An 18,787-nucleotide genomic window follows, 5' to 3' on the forward strand; every position below is an offset into this window, starting at 1 on the left:
CTCAACTGAAGCTTTATCTTGCAAATAATGGAAGTTTTCTGTTATACAACTAGGAAGAGTTTGCCTGGCTATTTTACTCTCTAGGATTCCTGTTTCTCCTTATTTCTTTCAAATGAAAGGAGTAGATACTTGTTTTCAAGCAACCTTTAAAAATAAGATTATAAAACAGTAAAGTAACTTCACAGTGTACGATACAACAAGGACATGAATATTTATAGAAAGAATACATTGGACACATGACATAATTATATGTACTTCCACGTCATAAGTTTATTGTTAAATTTGTAGAGTTAAGAGTAAAGAGGGGACAATATAGAAGCTGTAAGTTGGTCTTTTGACTTTTCAAATGCAGAGTACATGCGTCTGACTCATCTGGGCACATGAGTATATTGGTCCCTCACGGACCAAGCTGACCAGGTAATGCGATGACTGAGACAGATCTGGATATTAAATGATGCCTGTGGCAGTTCCTAGTAAGAGAATTGCAATAAAAGCTCCTAGGTTTTGAAGAAAGGCTTTGCTTCCTTTAGCAAGAGATATTTCTTTCAGCAATTGTGTCTAGGAGGATCAGATAACACAGAGTTTCTGAAGAAGACACTTGAGTTTTAAACGCTACAGATCAGAGATCCAGTATCTACCACAATGAAAAAACAAGGCTGAGTGCACCTCCCAGCATTCCATCAAGCTCTGAAAGAACAAACTGCACACGCAGATTGTTTACCTGCCCACACAGCCTACCACACTGCTGTTTCATTCTCAGCCGGAGCTTACGGCCTCAAAGGGGGTTCCCTTAACAAGCTGCTGAGTACCAAGGATGACTGGCTTCCCAGGTGGCGCTAGCAATAAAGAGCCCGCCTGCCAATGCAGGAGACATAAGAGATGTGGGTTCGCTTGATCCCTGAGTTGGGAAGATCCCCTGGAGCAGAGCAGGGCAACCCACTCCAGTATTCTTGCCTAGAGAATCCCGTGGACAGAGGAGCCTGGCGGGCTACGGTCCAGAGGATCGCAAAGAATCAATCACCACTGAGGCGACCAAGGATGCACACACACCAAGGCTGGTTTTGCAGGAGGAGAGCTGCTGTCCCCTGTGAGCGGGCTCTGTGGGTTTAGAGCATCTGACAGGTGAGCCTGGAGGACGAGGGAGTCGGGGAAATCTCCAGTTCAGTGGACATTGAGTAGTGCCTGACGTAGCTGTGGCTGAACGAAGACGAGGCTCTAAGCCAGGCTCTGTACCACTTTTCGGACTTGTTGGTCAAGGCGATGGAAGAAGGCTGATTGGAAAACTGCGGAAAGGATGAGAATACAGAACATTAGGAATGGATCCAGAGTGTGAGACTGATCAGGAGTCTACTGAGCAAGCATGAAAAAAGAGGCCGAGCTAACCTGATTCCATTGTTACTTATCCATGTAACCGAGAGCCTCTTCTGTGGTGAACGCTTTCTGGTGAGCACTCCCCTGGAACCCGAATCAGGCAGCCGTGGCTTCAGGGACAGAGGTTCTTTCTCTCTGTTCCCTTCCTGCATCAAAGCGAACCAGGCTATGCGACAGCTGACTGCCGCTGCAGATTGCCACTGAGGACTTAGGGAACGCCCCATGTGCTATTTTCTTATCCCACCTAAATTGGCTGTGAAGGGAGTCCCTCGATCAGAAACCAAGGCCAGGGACTAATTCAAATGTAACTCCCCATTTTATGTTCCCTATCACTGAAGTCGTGAACCTTTTAACACGGTGGAGTGGTCTCTAAGAACCTAGCTCGGCAATCTCACAGGGCATCTTCTTCCACCCTGGAAGTTACTTCACATAGCTGCTTGGCAGAGTACTGGTTAGGCTCCGAGCCGTGTGCTAAATAAGGCACTGTCTCCTCATAGTTACAAGATGTGGCTCTAAGAACCAGAGTGAGGGGGATTGATGTGTTTAAAAGTGACCGCTGATTATCCCACTCTCACAGTTTAAACTCACTGTCCCTTTAATGCCCATTCATCCTTTCTTTTAACACTTAAGGGAAGAATGTTTTTTTACCATGGGAGATAGTTTGGTTCTTCTGAATTGGAAGCTAAAACTGGTCATTTGAGCTCTTCATGCCAAGGGAAAAAATGGCAGAAAAGTAGGATACTGTCTTGGCTGGGCCAATCAACCATGACTAATAAGATGATTTGCAATTACTGCTATATAACTAGGAGGAATATCATAGGAACTTAGTGGAGTCCTTCCTTTTTTTGATATGCTGTGGGTGAGGTTAATGGGGGACTATCTATCGGGAAGAGCACCGAGAACTGAAACAGATCAAGAATCGAGGTTCGGGCTACCCTGCTGGGGAAACAGCAGAGGGATGGGCCCAAGGGAAAATCACAGAATGAGAAACAGCAAAAAAGGAAGGCGTGAGTGTCAGCTCTGGCTTAGGGATAAGTGGCAGAAAGAGTGACCACAGCCTGTGCTGTGACCTAGACTAAAACGTCTTCTCTTCTATCCATGCTCTGTGCAGTGTGTGCTGCTGGTAGTAAAGCATTTCTTTTGGACCATAGACTGAAACAGAATTTGAAGGGGAATATCATCTAAAGCAGAGCTACTCAAAAGTAGGGGGTTCTGCAGGCTGGTGCCAGTCAGCGAACTGTTTATTACCGGTTCGTAACACCAGAAGTATAGGAATACAGAATAAGTATTTAAAATTACTCTGTCAAATTGGTATCAAAATCTTTATGCCTATTGTATGTAATAATAAAAAAATCGAGGCTTGCATTTTATGTTCTTTCGAATTTCATTTTTCTAGAAATTCATTTTTATTACATCTTCCCAATGAATTTGTCCATGACAGATTAGAAACAAAACTTTACTGTTCCTGTAACTACAGAGAGCTGAGAAGCACTGATTTTAATGAGCATTGGCTTTGTCAAATCTATTACTACTCCTGGGTGCAGCACCTGTTTAGGGGGAGAAGTCTGGTTCACAGAACTGCAGTCAGCATGCAGAGAGAAGGGCAGGGAATAGATACAGTTCCAGAAACAACTTGGAAGGTAACGGTAGATGGGAACTAGGATCATAAGTGAAGAGAACAATGGGGGCAAGGACTGTTGTTCGGTGTGTCTGTAGGCCTGGGAAAGGAGGGAAGGCGGGGGTGGCGGTGCATCCATGGAAGGGCTAGGGTCTAGAGAAAGATTCGAGGGGGCAGGGGTGAGACAAGGAGGAATTGCCAGAAGACAGGTTTGCTCAAGATGCAGATAGATGAGAGAACATACATTTCTCCAAGAGAGTGGTAGCTAATCTTTGAAGAGTGGGGACTGAGGAGAAGCAGAACCATCCTTCCACAGTGAATCGTGCTGGGCCTGGGACTCACCACCTGCACAGATTAGAACCTGGGCAAGGATGCCTCGCTTTGAAAAATCCTCTTAGGAGTGCTGGTTGGTATCTCCCTCTAGCTCTCTGCCTGGATTTGCCAGTGTCTATTGAACCCAGAAGCCTCCACAGAAGAATTCCTAGCTACAGAAACACAGGAATGAGTAGAGGCTGGCCTGCCAGTAAACGTGTGAACAGCAAATGAGAATCACCACCTGAGCAAAGAGTGATGCGCTGGGCAGCTTTTCTGGCACCAGCTCCATCATTTGCATAGGTCATGCTCCCATCAGGCAGACCTGCCAAGGTTCCAGCTTCCACAAGGTGACCTCATTCTTGGGATCCCATAGCATCAATTCCTTTCATCATAGAGGTAGCGTCCTCCTGTCTCCTAAGTTCCTCACTCTCTTCTGATTTCCCTACTTTTCTATCACCTGGTTTCTGGGATTAAATACTCTCTGTTGTAACTACTTGAAATGGATGCTATTTTCCCAGAAAGACTGTCTGTGGATCAGATCAGTTCACTCACACTAGCCCCTGGGGTGTCTATAATTATCACATTTTCCTCTGAGTATAGACCAGAAATGTCTATCCTTGACAACTTTTGGACTCCGAATATCCGCTCTTTGACCTCTTACTTGTAAAGGCCACCTAGAGTAGGAAAGCCAAATGGTAACCATCTGCATACCCTGGATCTTCAAAACAGATGATCAAAAGCAATATCACATCCTGAGATATTTTCAAAGGCTTGAAAGATGTGCATGTGGATTGTTGTTGTTTAGTCGCTAAGTTGTATCCAACTCTGTGACCCCATGGACTGTATTGTAGCCCGCCAGGCTCCTCTGTCCATGGGGCTTCCCAGGCAAGAATACTGGAATGGGTTGCCATTTCCTTCTCCGGGGAATCTTCCCGACCCAGGAATTGAAACTGTGTCTCCTGCGTTGACAGGCAGATTATTTACCGCTGAGCCCCCAGGGAAGCCCGTGCGTGTAGACAGTCACACTCTATTCTCATCTAGCTCCCTAGTTTAGTCATTGCCAACATTGATAACAATTGAATTAAAAAAAAAAAAAAAATTAAACAAAAATTAAAAAAAAAAAGTAAAAAACAAACAAAAAACTCCAAAAAACAAAAACCAGACTATAAGGGCTGGATCATCAATTTAATTCCTAAAAATTCCACGTTTGATTTGAGCCGAAGATTTCTGCTTGTCTGATATTTCCTGAGCCCTGATTACTGCACTGCCTTTGGATCTCTGACCACACCCACCTGGGCTGCAAACACTTGCCTTCAGCAAGTGATTCTTAACTCTGCTGAGTTTAGGGATCTCATTTTCATTGCATCTTCTCCGCAGTCTGGGCCTGCAAAAACAGTTGCCAATGTGCATTTTTAAAGGACTCTGCAGCCTGGCTCAGCAATCTGTTTTTTAGGAAAGAAGATTTTTCTGAGCTCCAACCGCAGAACAAAATGAGAGGTAGGTAGGCCAGACACATACGTATTCAATCTAATTTTTTTTTCTTTTTAGTTTTTGTAGACTTTGACAGCAAAGAAAACCCGAGAATGATAAAGAGGAAAGCAATCAATGTTACCTACTGTAGGACAGTACTCGGCAATGGTTTGCACTCAACAGGCCATCAAACTTGAAATTAAAGCTGGCTACGTAGGCTAGCTCATTGAATACAGACTACCTGGTGAGGACCGCTGCAATGATTTCAGCAGATCTGAATTTCTTAAATTTCCTCTGAAAATGTTTTCTTCACTGTATCCTCTAAGGCATGTATGTGCTGAATTTAAATTACTTTGTGTTACTCAGAGAACAATGGTGAAAAGAGAGATAAGGTGTTGGACCATGTAGGGTTGCCAGATAAAATATAGGACACCCAGTGAAACCTGAATTTACATGAACAGCTAATAATATTTCAGTACAAGCATGTCTGAGGCAATATTCGGGACATCCTCACACTCATGCTTAGCTGCTCAGTCATATCCGACTCTGTGACCCCATGGACTGTAGCCCACCAGGCTCTGCTGTCCACGGGATTCTCTAGGCAAGATGCTGCAGTGGGTTGCGTTTTTTCCTCCAGGGGAACTTACTAACCCAGGATCAGACTTGTGTCTCCAACCTCTCCTGCACTGGCAGGCGGATTCTTTACCACTAGCGCCACCTGGGAAGCCTCATTCATATTAAAACTAGTCATTTATTGATGATCTGGAATTTAGATTGAACTGGGAGTCTTATGTTTCTCTTTGTCAATTTTGGCAACTGTACCGTGGGGGCAGCTGGCATTAGCTTCTTCTCATATGAAAACAACTTGGCTGCTTTGGCAGGGGCGCACACACACATATAAATGTGGTAAGAACTAAGGCCAGGGAGTGAGACTGCCTACATTTGAATCGCATCACGTCCACCTAATGACTCTGATCTTGGACCAGAGCCAGCAACATAATTTGAGCAGTCAGCGTGCCTCATCAGCCTCCACTATCTTAATTTTGGCAACAGCTACCCAGACACTCAGCAGTGCCCCCAAGGAGACACCCGGTTGCCTGAGGGGGAGAGGTTAGTGAGACATTTGGCAACCTCTTATCATGAGGTTTCACACTTCTGTCCCACATCATAGAAAGGAGCTTCCCTGCCTCTCATCCCAGTAAAGGCCCACGGCTAATTCCAAATACTACCTTTCTCTAGGTCTGTTGTATGCAACCCACCATCAGGATCAGTCGGGGGTTTGTTTTTGGCAGCAACAGAAAGGAACCCAGGATAACAAGCAAAGCATGGTTTTGAAGGGAAGGAGCTAAAGTTGCTCACATGATTCAGGCAAGGGCTGCACAAACCAGCTTCAGGACGGACAGGACTAGGAGCAGTGGGACGTCAAAACCCAGCTGCAGAAGCCTGAGGTCACTGCCCCAGGTCCCTACTTGAGGTGAGCCCCACCTTTCCACCTCTGTCAGGTTTCCAAGTCATTTGGGTGCTCTGCTGAATCCAGGTGTCCTACTCCCGGGTCAGAAGGATACGGCACAAGGACAGAGAACGATGACACAGCCGGAGCCCCCAAGGGGGTGGATGTGAGCTGAGCGCACATCCTAGTGGGCACCCACTGTAAGCCCTGCCCCAGAGCCCCACCAGGATTCCATTACAATAATCGGTGATGCTCAAAATACTCCAGCCAGGCTTCAACAGTACATGAACTGAAAACTTCCAGATGTTAAAGCTGCATTTAGAAAAGGCAGAGGAACCACAGATCAAACTGCCAGCAACAACTGGATCATAGAAAAAGCAAGAGAGTTCCAGAAAAACATCTACTTCTGCTTCATTGACTACACTAAAGCCTTTGACTGTGTGGATCATAGCAAACTGTGGAAAATTCTGAAAGAGATGGGAATACCAGACCACCTGACCTGACTCCTGAGAAATCTGTATGCAGGTCAAGAAGCAACAGTTAGAACCAGACATGGAACAACAGACTGGTTCCAAATAGGAAAAGGAGTACATCAAGGCTGTATATTGTCACCCTGCTTATTTAAGTTATATGCAGAGTACCTCATGTAAAATGCTGGACTGGATGAAGCATAAGCTGGAATCAAGATTGCCAGAAGAAATATCAATAACTTCATATATGCAAATGACACCACACTTATGGCAGAAAGCAAAGAGGAATTAAACAGCCTCTTGATGAAACTGAAAGAGGAGAGTGAAAAAGATGGCTTAAAAACTCAACATTCAAAAACTAAGATCATGACATCTGGCCCCATCACTTCATGGCAAATAGATGGGGAAACAATGGAAACAGTGACAGACTTTATTTTGAGGGGCTCCAAAATCACTGCAGATGGTAACTGCAGCCATGAAATTAAAAGATGCTTGCTCCTTGGAAGAAAAGCTATGACAAACCTAGACAGCATATCAAAAAGTAGAGACATTACTGACAAAGGTTTGTCTAGTCAAAGCTATAGTTTTTCCAGTAGTCATGTATGGGTGTGAGAGTTGGACTATAAAGAAAGCTGAGTGCCAAAGAACTGATTCTTTTGAACTGCGGTGTTGGAGAAGACTCTTGAGAGTCCCTTGGACTGCAATGAGATCAAACCAGTCAATCCTAAGGGAAATCAGTCCTGAATATTCATTGGAAGGACTGATGCTGAAGCTTAAACTCCAATCTTTGACCACTGATGCCAAGAACTGCCTCATTGGAAAAGACCCTGATGCTCTTTTCCATTGAAGATTGAAGATTAGGAAAGACTGAAGGCAGGAGAAGGGGATGACAGGGGATGAGATTGTTGGATGGCATCATGGACTCAATGGACATGAGTTTGAGCAAGCTCTGGGAGTTGATGCTGGATAGGTAAGTCTGGCATACTGCAGTCCATGGGGTTACAAAGAGTCAGACATGACTGAGTGACTGAACTGATAATAATCATAGATATAACAGACATATGGACAGAACTTTCTGTTACAGTGAAGAAGTGGAAACAATCTAAATGTCCAATCAAGGGAAGATTAGAATAATAATATGGAGAAATAAAATACAGTATATAAAGTTACCTTATTTTCAGATGATTTTAAATGCTGGATTGATATTTCGTGTTATAGGAAGTTCTCCTATGAAATTTATAATACAAGTCAGGATTTTACCATGATTCGTTTCTGTTTTCCGATTTCAAAAATCTTCCCAATTAAAAAAACTCTGTGAAATGATAAGTAAAAATAATGCATAACCTGAAGCTAGACGCCTCCCCCCTACCCATTCCAGAGATTGATTCACTGTATCTGGAGTGAGGGCAAACATTTTCACAAACACTCCAGAGAGTTCCACCTCAGGTTGCACAGAAATCACATTTGAGAACAATGTTTTTGATGTTAGTGGAGGATACTGTTTGAAGGATATCCTTCCAACAACTAGGGTCTCCAGGCTTGAAATATTCTGATAAACTCTGAGAGCTCATTTCTTCTGCTAGCAGTCCTTGCCACTGTGTCATTTCACTGATAGCATCTTCCCCTCCTTGGGGATCTTCTTCCCAATTCACAATATGAGGAGAGCTGGAGGGAGGTGCCACCCATCTGGCCCTTGCCTTTCACAGAGAGGCGTCTGTATTAGGTCCCAGGCTGCATAACGAATGTCGCACATCTAATAGCTTAGAACAACACGCTTGTATTAACCACAATCACAATAACTTAAGGGAATTTTGTGCTCAGGGTGTCACCCGGCTGCAATCAAGGTTGGCAGCCAGGGCTGCTATCTCATGTGAGGCCTGTGGTCACTTTCCAAGATCACTGACTGTCCGTGGAATCTGGTTCTTTGCAGCTGCAGTGCTGAGGACCCCCCACCATCCCCTGGCACCCGCTCCTCTCCACCACAGATCTGCGGCTTCAGGGCCAGCAGGACGCTACATTCCTGAGTCTCTGCTAAAGGATTCACTGCTTAGGGTCAGGCCCACTCAGAATTCTGTCTCTTGGTTACCGCAAAATCAAAAAAAATCAACTTTGTCAGGGAGTGTATTCTCATCAAGGCTGTGACTACAAAATCACGTTCACAGACGCAGTCCACGTTCACAGGAAATCACACAGAGTGTGTATACCAGCAAGCAAAAATCCTGGGGCCATCGGAGAGTTTGACCCCTGTGAGAGCTGGCCTTTGAATGGCCCTCAGTGATCAGACTTTCATATCCCACGTTGGACCAGCACAGGTCTGTCTAACCAATAGAATCCTGCAGAAATTATATGTTCCTAACCGGGTTATAGAAGAGCTGTGCCTCCAGTTTGGTTTCTCCTGCTCCTTGATTGTTCACCCTAGGGGAAGCCAACTGTCACGATGTATGAGAAACCTCTGTGGAGACAAGTAAGTCATTTCATGTGACAAGTAAATGACTCTCCCAACCAGCAACCACAGGAATGAGCCTGGAAGCAGTTTCTCCAGCTTCTTCAGATGACTGCAGCCCTGGCCAACATTTTACATCTTAACTGGGAGATCTGGAGCCAGAAACATCCAGCTAAGCCACTTCTGGGCTTCCCTTGTGGCTCCGCTGGTAAAGAATCTGCCTGCAATGCAGGAGACCAGGGTTTGATCCCTGGGTTGGGAAGATCCCCTGGAGAAAGGAGAGCTACCCACTCCAGTATTCTGGCCTGGAGAGTTCTATGGACTATAGTCCATGGGGTCACAAAAGAGTCGGACATGACTAAGTGATTTTCACTTTCAAGCTGCTTCCAGATTTTTCACTCTCAGAAACTGTGCGAGATGATAAATGTTTGTTGTTTTAAGCTGCTGAGTTGGGGGATTATTTGTTATGCATCAGTAGGTAGCCGATGCAACACTTGCCCCAGGCCTGACTAATCTAGAGGGAGAAACACACCTGTGTTCCTCTTCTCTAATAACACAGGAAAAGCACATATGCAGCAGGAGTTAATAAGCCCAAAAAGAGAGGAGCAGAGAGCAAAGGTAGGGTGGGTGGTGCAAGGGCAGCAGTGGTATCTTTTCAGCCTCTGGATCCAGTCAGCTTTAATTTAGTCCCATGCCTATTATCCTCAGTATTATGAGCCTGTGAATTCTTTCTCCCAGCTTTAAGTTCAGAGCCTTCCAAAGTACATTTAGTCCTACTGAAAATATTTTGGTCCTCTGTCCATCAAATAAATAAGCAAAAATTTATACTGATATGCAATGCAGTCAGCCCAAAGACCATAATTTGTTCCTCTTCCCCATCTCTTGATGGCTATAATTAGGCTGAAATCTGGTTTCTGTCACTTGCAACTAGGAGGAGTTCTGATTCCAAAGCCCTCTGTAGGGTTAGCTTCCTGTGTCGCTGTGGTTATTTTCTTATTGTATCTTTCCCTCGAAGGTCATATTGGCTGGCCCTGGATGTTAGCTCAGGCTCTTCAGGTTCCTTGAACATAAGTTCTGTTTTCTTGTGTTTCTAAGAAAGTTCTTATGGCATTTTCTCCCAGGGAAGCCAGAGCATGCTGAGAGTCTAGCAATCTGACTAAATGATCTACATTTATCCAGGATAAATTTCCTCTATAGTGTATGGCATCTTGCTTCCTAACTTAGCTAATCAAGCACTCTCTGGGTACCAAGCCAACTGTTCATGCTGAAGCAGGCTGAGCAGTCATTGTGAAAAGAAACACAATAAACAAATCCCACGCATGAATCGAGCAGATTCTGAGTTCTGAGCGGCAGTTTCTCCATCTAGTCTCACTGCAAAGGGGTCTACAGAGGCCACACAGTTAACCCACAGTTCATTCCGCTTCCTCCCAGCTCTGAACCGCAGCAGGGAGCTCACGTGGAATGAGACCTCCTTAGTGCGCCCCCTCACCCACATAACAAGCCTATTGGGATTTTCTTCTAGACACCAGCACTGCTGCCAAAATAACAGGTGATGCATTTTAAATTGAAATTTATAATCATTAAACAAAGTTGAGAGGCCCGGTCCTAACTGCCCTTCCCCACATAATTCCTAATTTTGTCATTTCCTAGAATAATAGAGTAGTATCGGCTCTAAATTCACATCAACAGCATTATTTCATACCCAATCAATTTCTTCAATTTAGCCTAGTGACCATTCATAAAACCTGCCCTTAGAAAAACTTAAGTAATTCTGTTAACAGTGGTTGCCATTTGGGTCAATACATTCAGCATCCAGGAACTGAGTAAAAGGAGCTCAGAGAAATTGGTACTAACAATACCGGGCAGTTTTTCCCCTAAAGAAAGTTTTCTATCACATTGGTTAGGATCAGGGACTCTAGAATTAGGTTACTTGGATTCAGAGCTCAGGTTTTCCATTTAAAGCCATGTATCACTGGCCAAATTACCCAACTCCTCTTTGTCCAATTTTATGTCTATAACATAGGGATAATGGTAATATCCATCCTGGAATCATTTTTATAAGAACTATTTAATGATATTCAAAAGCATTTATAATACTGCCTGGTACAGAGTTAAGTATTAAACAAATAGCCAGCAGAGATAATACTAAAATCTGACTGTTTATCTCCCAACTTACCACAGAAGATACTTCAGCATTATTCAAAAGAAGTGTCACCATCACATCTTGTGTAGCATTTGTACTCTTCTACATGCTGTGGATGAAATCAGATTAAGGTTATTTCAGAGTACTGGTATCCCCATATGACTAAAAAAAAAAACATACACACACACACCACAAATCTTCTTTTCTGGAAGATATTAGCCCAAGCTGAAAATCATTTCTACAACATTTTTGCAAATACAGTTTCTGGCGCACAAAAAAAGTAACTAGGCACTCAGAGACAAGATAATAAACAGCAAACAGAACTCACAAGTACTTAAAGGTTGGAATTTTTAGAGCTGTTAAAGTAACCATACTTACTTAGATTAAGGAGATAGGACAAGATAGAGAATACTGGTAGAGGGTTGAAAACCATAAACAGAAATTACAAGAACTGGAAAATAATAATCAAAATTAGAGACAATTTAATAAATTGATTTAGCACCCGTTTAGATAGCCAAAAGGAATTAGTAGCCTGGATACTGATTAGCTTGAAAGAACTATCCCAAATGAAGCAAAGAGAAATGAAAGAGTGAGATTAGAAAGGAAGAAACTGAAGATAGAGTGAGAAGGTACCATATAAGTGGAATTCTAGGGAGGAAAAAAGAACAGGCAAGAAGAATTATTTGAAGAGATAATGGATAAAATTTTTCCAAAAAATGAAAGACATTAATATACAGACTTAGAAGCCTAAACAATTCTAAACAGAATAAAGAGAAAAACACCCGGCACCCAACTGTGAAATTTTAAGAACCAAAGAAAAAGTTTTAAAGCAGCTGGACATAAACAAAGGCAGACTGCTTTCAAAGGAACAACAATTAGGCAGAGAGCTAACTTTTAATAGAGTTAATAAAAACCAGAAAATACAAAATAATGTGTTCAAAATATTAAAAGAAAAAACTCCCAACCTAGAATTAGAAGTTTAGCAAAATAATATTTCAATAAGAGTGAAATAAATAACTTTAAGACACACAAATCAGAATTTGTAGCCAGTAGATCTGTACTAAGAGATACTAAAGACATGCTTTGCAGCAGAAGGGAAATAGTTCCAGGAGACCCAGATTTAGAATGGAATGAAGAGCAATGAAAACATGAATTTAAACAACTAAGCTGATAATGATGATAAAGACAATGATGATAGTGTTCAAAATATAAGCAGAACTAAAAGACATAATAATAATGGTTTAAAAGTTTAGGTTGGTGGTGGTTTAATCCCTAAGTCGTGTCTGACTCTTGCAATCCCTGTCAGGCTCCTCTGTCTATGGGATTCTCCAGGCAAGAATACTGGAGTGGGTTGCCATTTCCTTCTCCAGGGGATCTCCCTGACCCAGGAATTCAAGCCAGGTCAACTGCACTGCAGGCCATAATTTACCAACTGAGCTATGAGGGAAGCCCCAAGAGGGAGGGGCTAATCAGAGGGGATTAAATGTTGATATATCTAAAAAGAGCCTCAGGTTCTTGCATTTCTGATGAAGAAGGTAAATACCAATGAATCTAAGGATTGGAAAAACAAAAATGTGGGGGAGGAGCCAAGATGGCAGAGGAATAGGACGGGGAGACCACTTTCTCCCCTACAAATTCATCGAAAGAACAATTGAACGCTGAGCAAACTCCACAAAGCACCTTCTGACCGCTAGCAGAGGACATCAGGCACCCAGAAAAGCAGCCCATCGTCTTCGAAAGGAGGTAGGACAAAAGATAAAAGATAAAAAGAGAGACAAAAGAGCTAGGGACGGAGACCCGTCCCGGGAAGGGAGTCGTAATAGAGGAAGTTTCCAAACACCAGGAAACCCTCTCACCGGTGGGTCTGGGGGAAGTTTTCGAATCTCGGAGGGCAACCTAACTGGGAGGAAAAATAAATAAAACTCACAGATTACGTGCCTAAAAGCAACTCCCAGCAGGAAAGTACCCCAGATGCCTGCATCCGCCACCAGCAAGTGGGGGCGGAACGGAGAGGAGCGGGCGGCATTGCCTAGGGTAAGGACCGGGCCTGAGAGCCCTGAGGGCCATCGGAGGGAGCTGACGTGAGACAGCAACTTAAACTGTGGGACAGCAAGAGAGAGAGAGAATCAACCGGCCCGACCACACTGCAGGCCGTTCGCAGAACAAAGGGTCTGAGCAAGCCCAGAGAAGAGCTAGCCGGCGGCGGACGGGCCCATGCCCGCCGGAGGCAGGAGGCAGGGGGAGGGAAAGGGGCAAACTTGGCCCCAGAGACGGCATCCCCTACCAGACTGCAAACAGGCCTCCAGTTTCTAACCAAAGACCTCCTGAGATTCTGAATGGTCGACATCCACCGGGAGGGTCGTGGCTAAACACAGGGCGCACGCACCCAACCGACCGGCGCGGGCAGGGACCAGGGCTGGGGCCGCGGAGGGGAGAAGGTGCGTTGCACCCGGAGAGAGTGCGCCCATCAAGCTCCTGGCTGCCTGAGCTGCTCGGGCCGGGAAAGGCACAAAACGCAGGCGCAACCGAGTCTGCGCTTTTGTGGAGTACCCGACAACTGGAACCGCACGCAAGACTCTACCGGAAAATTACTAGAGCTAATCAATGAATATAGTAAAGTTGCAGGATATTAAATTAACACACAGAAATCCCTTGCATTCCTATACACTAACAATGAGAAAATAGAAAGAGAAATTAAGGAAACAATACCATTCACCATTGCAACAAAAAGAATAAAATACTTAGGAGTATATCTACCTAAAGAAACAAAAGACCTATACATAGAAAACTATAAAACATTGATGAAAGAAATCAAAGAGGACTCAAATAGATGGAGAAACATACCGTGTTCATGGATTGGAAGAATCAATATTGTCAAAATGGCTATTCTACCCAAAGCAATCTATAGATTCAATGCAATCCCTATCAAGCTACCAACGGTATTTTTCACAGAACTAGAACAAATAACTTCACAATTTGTATGGAAATACAAAAAAAACTCAAATAGCCAAAGTAATCTTGAGAAAGAAGAATGGAACTAGAGGAATCAACCTGCCTGACTTCAGACTATACTATAAAGCCACAGTCATCAAGACAGTATGGTACTGGCACAAAGAGAGAAATATAGATCAATGGAACAGAATAGAAAGCCCAGAGATAAATCCACATACCTATGGACAGCTTATCTTCAATAAACGAGGCAAGGATATACAATGGAAAAAAGACAACCTCTTTAACAAGTGGTGCTGGGAAAACTTGTCAACCACCTGTAAAAGAATGAAACTAGAACACTTTCTAACACCATACGCAAAAATAAACTCAAAATGGATTAAAGATCTAAATGTAAGACCAGAAACTATAAAACTCCTAGAGGCGAACATAGGTAAAACATTCTCCGACATAAATCACAGCAGGATCTCTATGACCCACCTCCCAGAATATTGGAAATAAAAGCAAAAATAAACAAACGGGACCTAGTGAAACTTAAAAACTTTTGCACAACAAAGGAAACTCTAAGCAGGGTGAAAATACAACCCTCAGATTGGGAGAAAATAATAGCAAACGAAGCAACAGACAAAGGGTTAATCTCAAAAATATAAAGCCACTCCTGCAGCTCAATTCCAGAAAAACAAATGACCCAATCAAAAAATGGGCCAAAGAACTAAACAGACATTTCTCCAAAGAAGACATACAGATGGCTAACAAACACATGAAAAGATGCTCAACATCACTCATTATCAGAGAAATGCAAATCAAAACCACAATGAGGTACCATTACACGCCAGTCAGGATGGCTGCTATCCAAAAGTCTACAAGCAATAAATGCTGGAGAGGGTGTGGAGAAAAGGGAACCCTCTTACACTGTTAGTGAGAATGCAAACTAGTACAGCTGCTATGGAGAACAGTGTGGAGATTTCTTAAAAAACTGGAAATAGAACTGCCATGTGACCCAGTAATACCACTTTTGGGCATACACACTGAGGAAACCAGATCTGAAAGAGACACGTGCACCCCAATGTTCATCGCAGCACTGTTTATAATAGCCAGGACATGGAAGCAACCTAGATGCCCGTCAGCAGACGAATGGATAAGGAAGCTGTGGTACATATACACCATGGAATATTACTCAGCCGTTAAAAAGAATTCATTTGAATCAGTTCTAATGAGATGGATGAATCTGGAGCCCATTATACAGAGTGAAGTAAGCCAGAAAGATAAAGAACATTACAGCATACTAACACATATATATGGAATTTAGAAAGATGGTAATGATGGCCCTATATGCAAAACAGAAAAAGAGACACAGAAGTACAGAACAGACTTTTGGACTTTGTGGGAGAAGGTGAGGGTGGGATGTTTCCAGAGAACAGCATTGAAACATGTATACTATCAAGGGTGAAACAGATCACCAGCCCAGGTTGGATGCATGAGACAAGTGCTTGGGGTTGGTGCACCGGGAAGACCCAGAGGGTCGGGTAGAGAGGGAGGTGGGAGGGGGGATCGGGATGGGGAATACATGTAACTCCATGGCTGATTCATGTCAATGTATGACAAAAACCACTACAATATTGTAAAGTAATTAGCCTCCAACTAATAAAAATAAATGAAAATAAAATAAAATAAAATTTAAGAACCAAAAAAAAAAAAAAGAGAGAGAGAGAAACAAAAATGTATGTCATAATTTTATGGTTAACCAGTTTACTGGTTACCAGACTGTGTAACTTTCAAGGTAGTAAAGAAAAAAAGGAGGAATAAATTTTTGAGAAAGCCGGAAAAAAGAAGTTCTTAGAGGGGAAAAAATAAAAACAAAATAAAATAAATGGGACAAACACAAAGCACTACGTATGCCAGACACAAAACAATTCCTGCAGAATCAAGAATTTTAAATCATTGCTAAGTTTGCATGATTTAAATTGCCAGATCTTCTAACCCAGGCAAAAAATTCTAAACACGCAAAACTAAACTATAAGGTTTAAGGCTTTATACTTAGGTACTAAAACTAAAGGAAAGAGAAGGATATCATAAAAGTTTGGAAGAGGCTTCCTTTGAGGGAGAGAGATGGTAGTGACTTGGAGGGAACATGAAGGGTTAGGAAAGTCTGACTGCTTGGCTAGAAAGGGGGTGGTTCCCTGATGGATGTTTGTTCTCTGCTGATTCACTTAACTATATGTGTGTTTGTGTACTTCTCAGTATTTATTCTATTCCTACAAAAAATTATTAAAGTATAAGAGATCTAAATGTGCTGATATGGTATAATCTTCAGAAATACACAGTTAAAATAAGGCATAGAACAGCATACACATTATGATCTTGTTAGCATAAAAAAGCTCACATACTATATACATGATTATATTCACAGTATATACTTGATTATATTCACACTGATCAGTTTTCAAGACATAAATAGTAAATTTAATATGCCCTATTGCCTCTAAGAGGGGAAAATAGACTCTGGGGAAGTTTATGGAAGAAAGAGGCTAATTTTCATCTATATGCTTTTATTATGAATATAACTTGTTTTTTTAATAAAGTTCTTTTCTTACCAACCTATAAATCAAATGTGAAGCCAAAACAAGCTTACCATTTGATGAGGTCATTATTTTCAAATTAACAACTGCATTTTGAAATCTTAATTTAAATCTGCAACGTATAACCAAGAATTTTAAATTGTTGCTCAATTTGTTCAAAAGATGGGTCAAATTTTCATAACCACGAAGGGGAGAAATGTGGTTTTCATTTTAAAAAGACATCCATGAATTGATCCACTTCTCCCACGCAAATAGAGTAGCAATAGGTATAGATAATTCATTTTCATTTCAACTTGTTTCTAGACTGTTGATAGAAGCCTTCTATCTGTATTACAATGGAGTACTACTAAGAACAAAAAGCAAACTTAGGGTAAACTGAATGGCTGAATTTAAGAATCTGCCATAAATCATGACACTCTAGGTTTTTAGTCATATGAACACAGGACCTGATCAGAATCCAATGATATGAATAATCTGAGTTATCAGAGCAACTAGAGCTAAATGCAGAATACATTTCAGGAATTCAGCAACAAATGAAAAGAAAATGCCTCCTGTCTACAAGTCTGAAGAAGTGAGCTCCCCGGGATTTCTGGGTTAAAAAAGCAGTTGAACACATGTTTCTAATTTTATTTTTTACCTCCTTAGGTCAATAAAAATTTAGGGAAGGAATTTTTTTTTAAAGAGTAAAATATAAATCAGAAAAACAGGAGAGATAAAAATGTCACCAAATTTGGAAGCTAGAGAAAGCTGGATAAGTATTAACTTAAAACACCCAAGAAATCTAATCTCTAGCTAGTACTGGAAATGTGTGAAGGCCAGACAACTTACACCCCAATGTGCCTAATGGCATATTGTTGTTTAGTCCTGTGACCCTGTGGATTGCAGCATGCCAGGCTTCCCTGTCCTCCACTATTTGCAAGTTTGCTCAAACTCATGTCCATTGAGCTGATGATGCCATCCAATCACCCCGTCCTGTCATCCTCTTCTCTCTTTGCTTTCAGTCTTTCCCAGCATCAGGGTCTTTTCTAATGAGTTGGCTCTTTGCTTCAGGTGGCCAAGTATTGGAACTTCAGCTTCAGTATCAGTCCTTCCAATGAATACTCAGGGTTGACTTCCTTTAGGATTGACTTGTTTGATTTGCTTGCTGTCCAAGGGACTCTCAAGAGCCTTCTCCAGCACCACAACCCACACCACAACCCAAAGGCATAGGCACTATCTCTGAGACTGATGGGAAAAGAGACTAGTTTCTGTGAAAGCTATTTCCTGTAGTCTTCCAACGCAGTTTGACCCTATCCTCTGTGTTATGGACTGCATGTTTGCATCCCCTCAAAACTCATATGCTGAAACCCTAATACCCAGTGAAATGGTATTGGGAGAAAGGGCCCTCCAGATGGGATTAGCATCCTTATGGGAAGACAGCTTGTTTCTCCCTCTGCTCTCCACCATGCGAGGATATAGTGAGAAGACAGCCAGCTACAAATTGGGAAGTGGGCCCTCACCAGACTCTGGATCTGCAAGCACCTTGATCTTGGACTTTCTAGCCTCCAGAACCATAAGAAATAAATGTTCACTATTTAAACCACCTTCTGGATTTCAGTCGCTCAGTTGTGTCCAACTCTGCAACTGCATGGACTGTAGCACGCCAGGCTTCTCTGGCCATCACCATCTCCTGGAGCTTGCTCAAACTCATGTCCATTGAGTTGGTGATGCCATCCAACCATCTCATCCTCTATCATCCCCTTCTCTTCCTGCCCTCAATCTGTCCCAGCATCAGGGTCTTTCCAGTGAGTCAGCTCTTTGTATCAGCTGGCTAAAGTATTGTAGTTTCAGCTTCAGCATCCGTCCTTCCAATGAACATCCAGGACTGATCTCCTTTAGGATGGACTGGTTGGATCTCCTTGAAGTCCAAGGGACTCTCAAGAGTCTTCTCCAACACCACAGTTCAAAAGCATCAATTCTTCGGCACTCAACTTTATTTA

The 18,787-nt window shown here is 42.7% G+C and overlaps 1 protein-coding gene across 1 annotated transcript in view; it reads right to left on the reverse strand.

The window, feature by feature from the left end:
- The window catches only part of HHLA2 (HHLA2 member of B7 family), a 148,475-nt gene that overhangs the window by 33,849 nt on the left and 95,839 nt on the right, over nt 1-18,787 (reverse strand). Inside the window, 1 exon segment of the mRNA XM_065913563.1 lies at nt 11,314-11,389. Within this exon segment, the coding sequence (XP_065769635.1) occupies nt 11,314-11,355 (42 nt within the window). The 5' untranslated portion in view covers nt 11,356-11,389.

The sequence above is a fragment of the Muntiacus reevesi genome, chromosome 21, assembly GCF_963930625.1.
Source record: "Muntiacus reevesi chromosome 21, mMunRee1.1, whole genome shotgun sequence".
Lineage (NCBI taxonomy): Eukaryota > Metazoa > Chordata > Mammalia > Artiodactyla > Cervidae > Muntiacus > Muntiacus reevesi.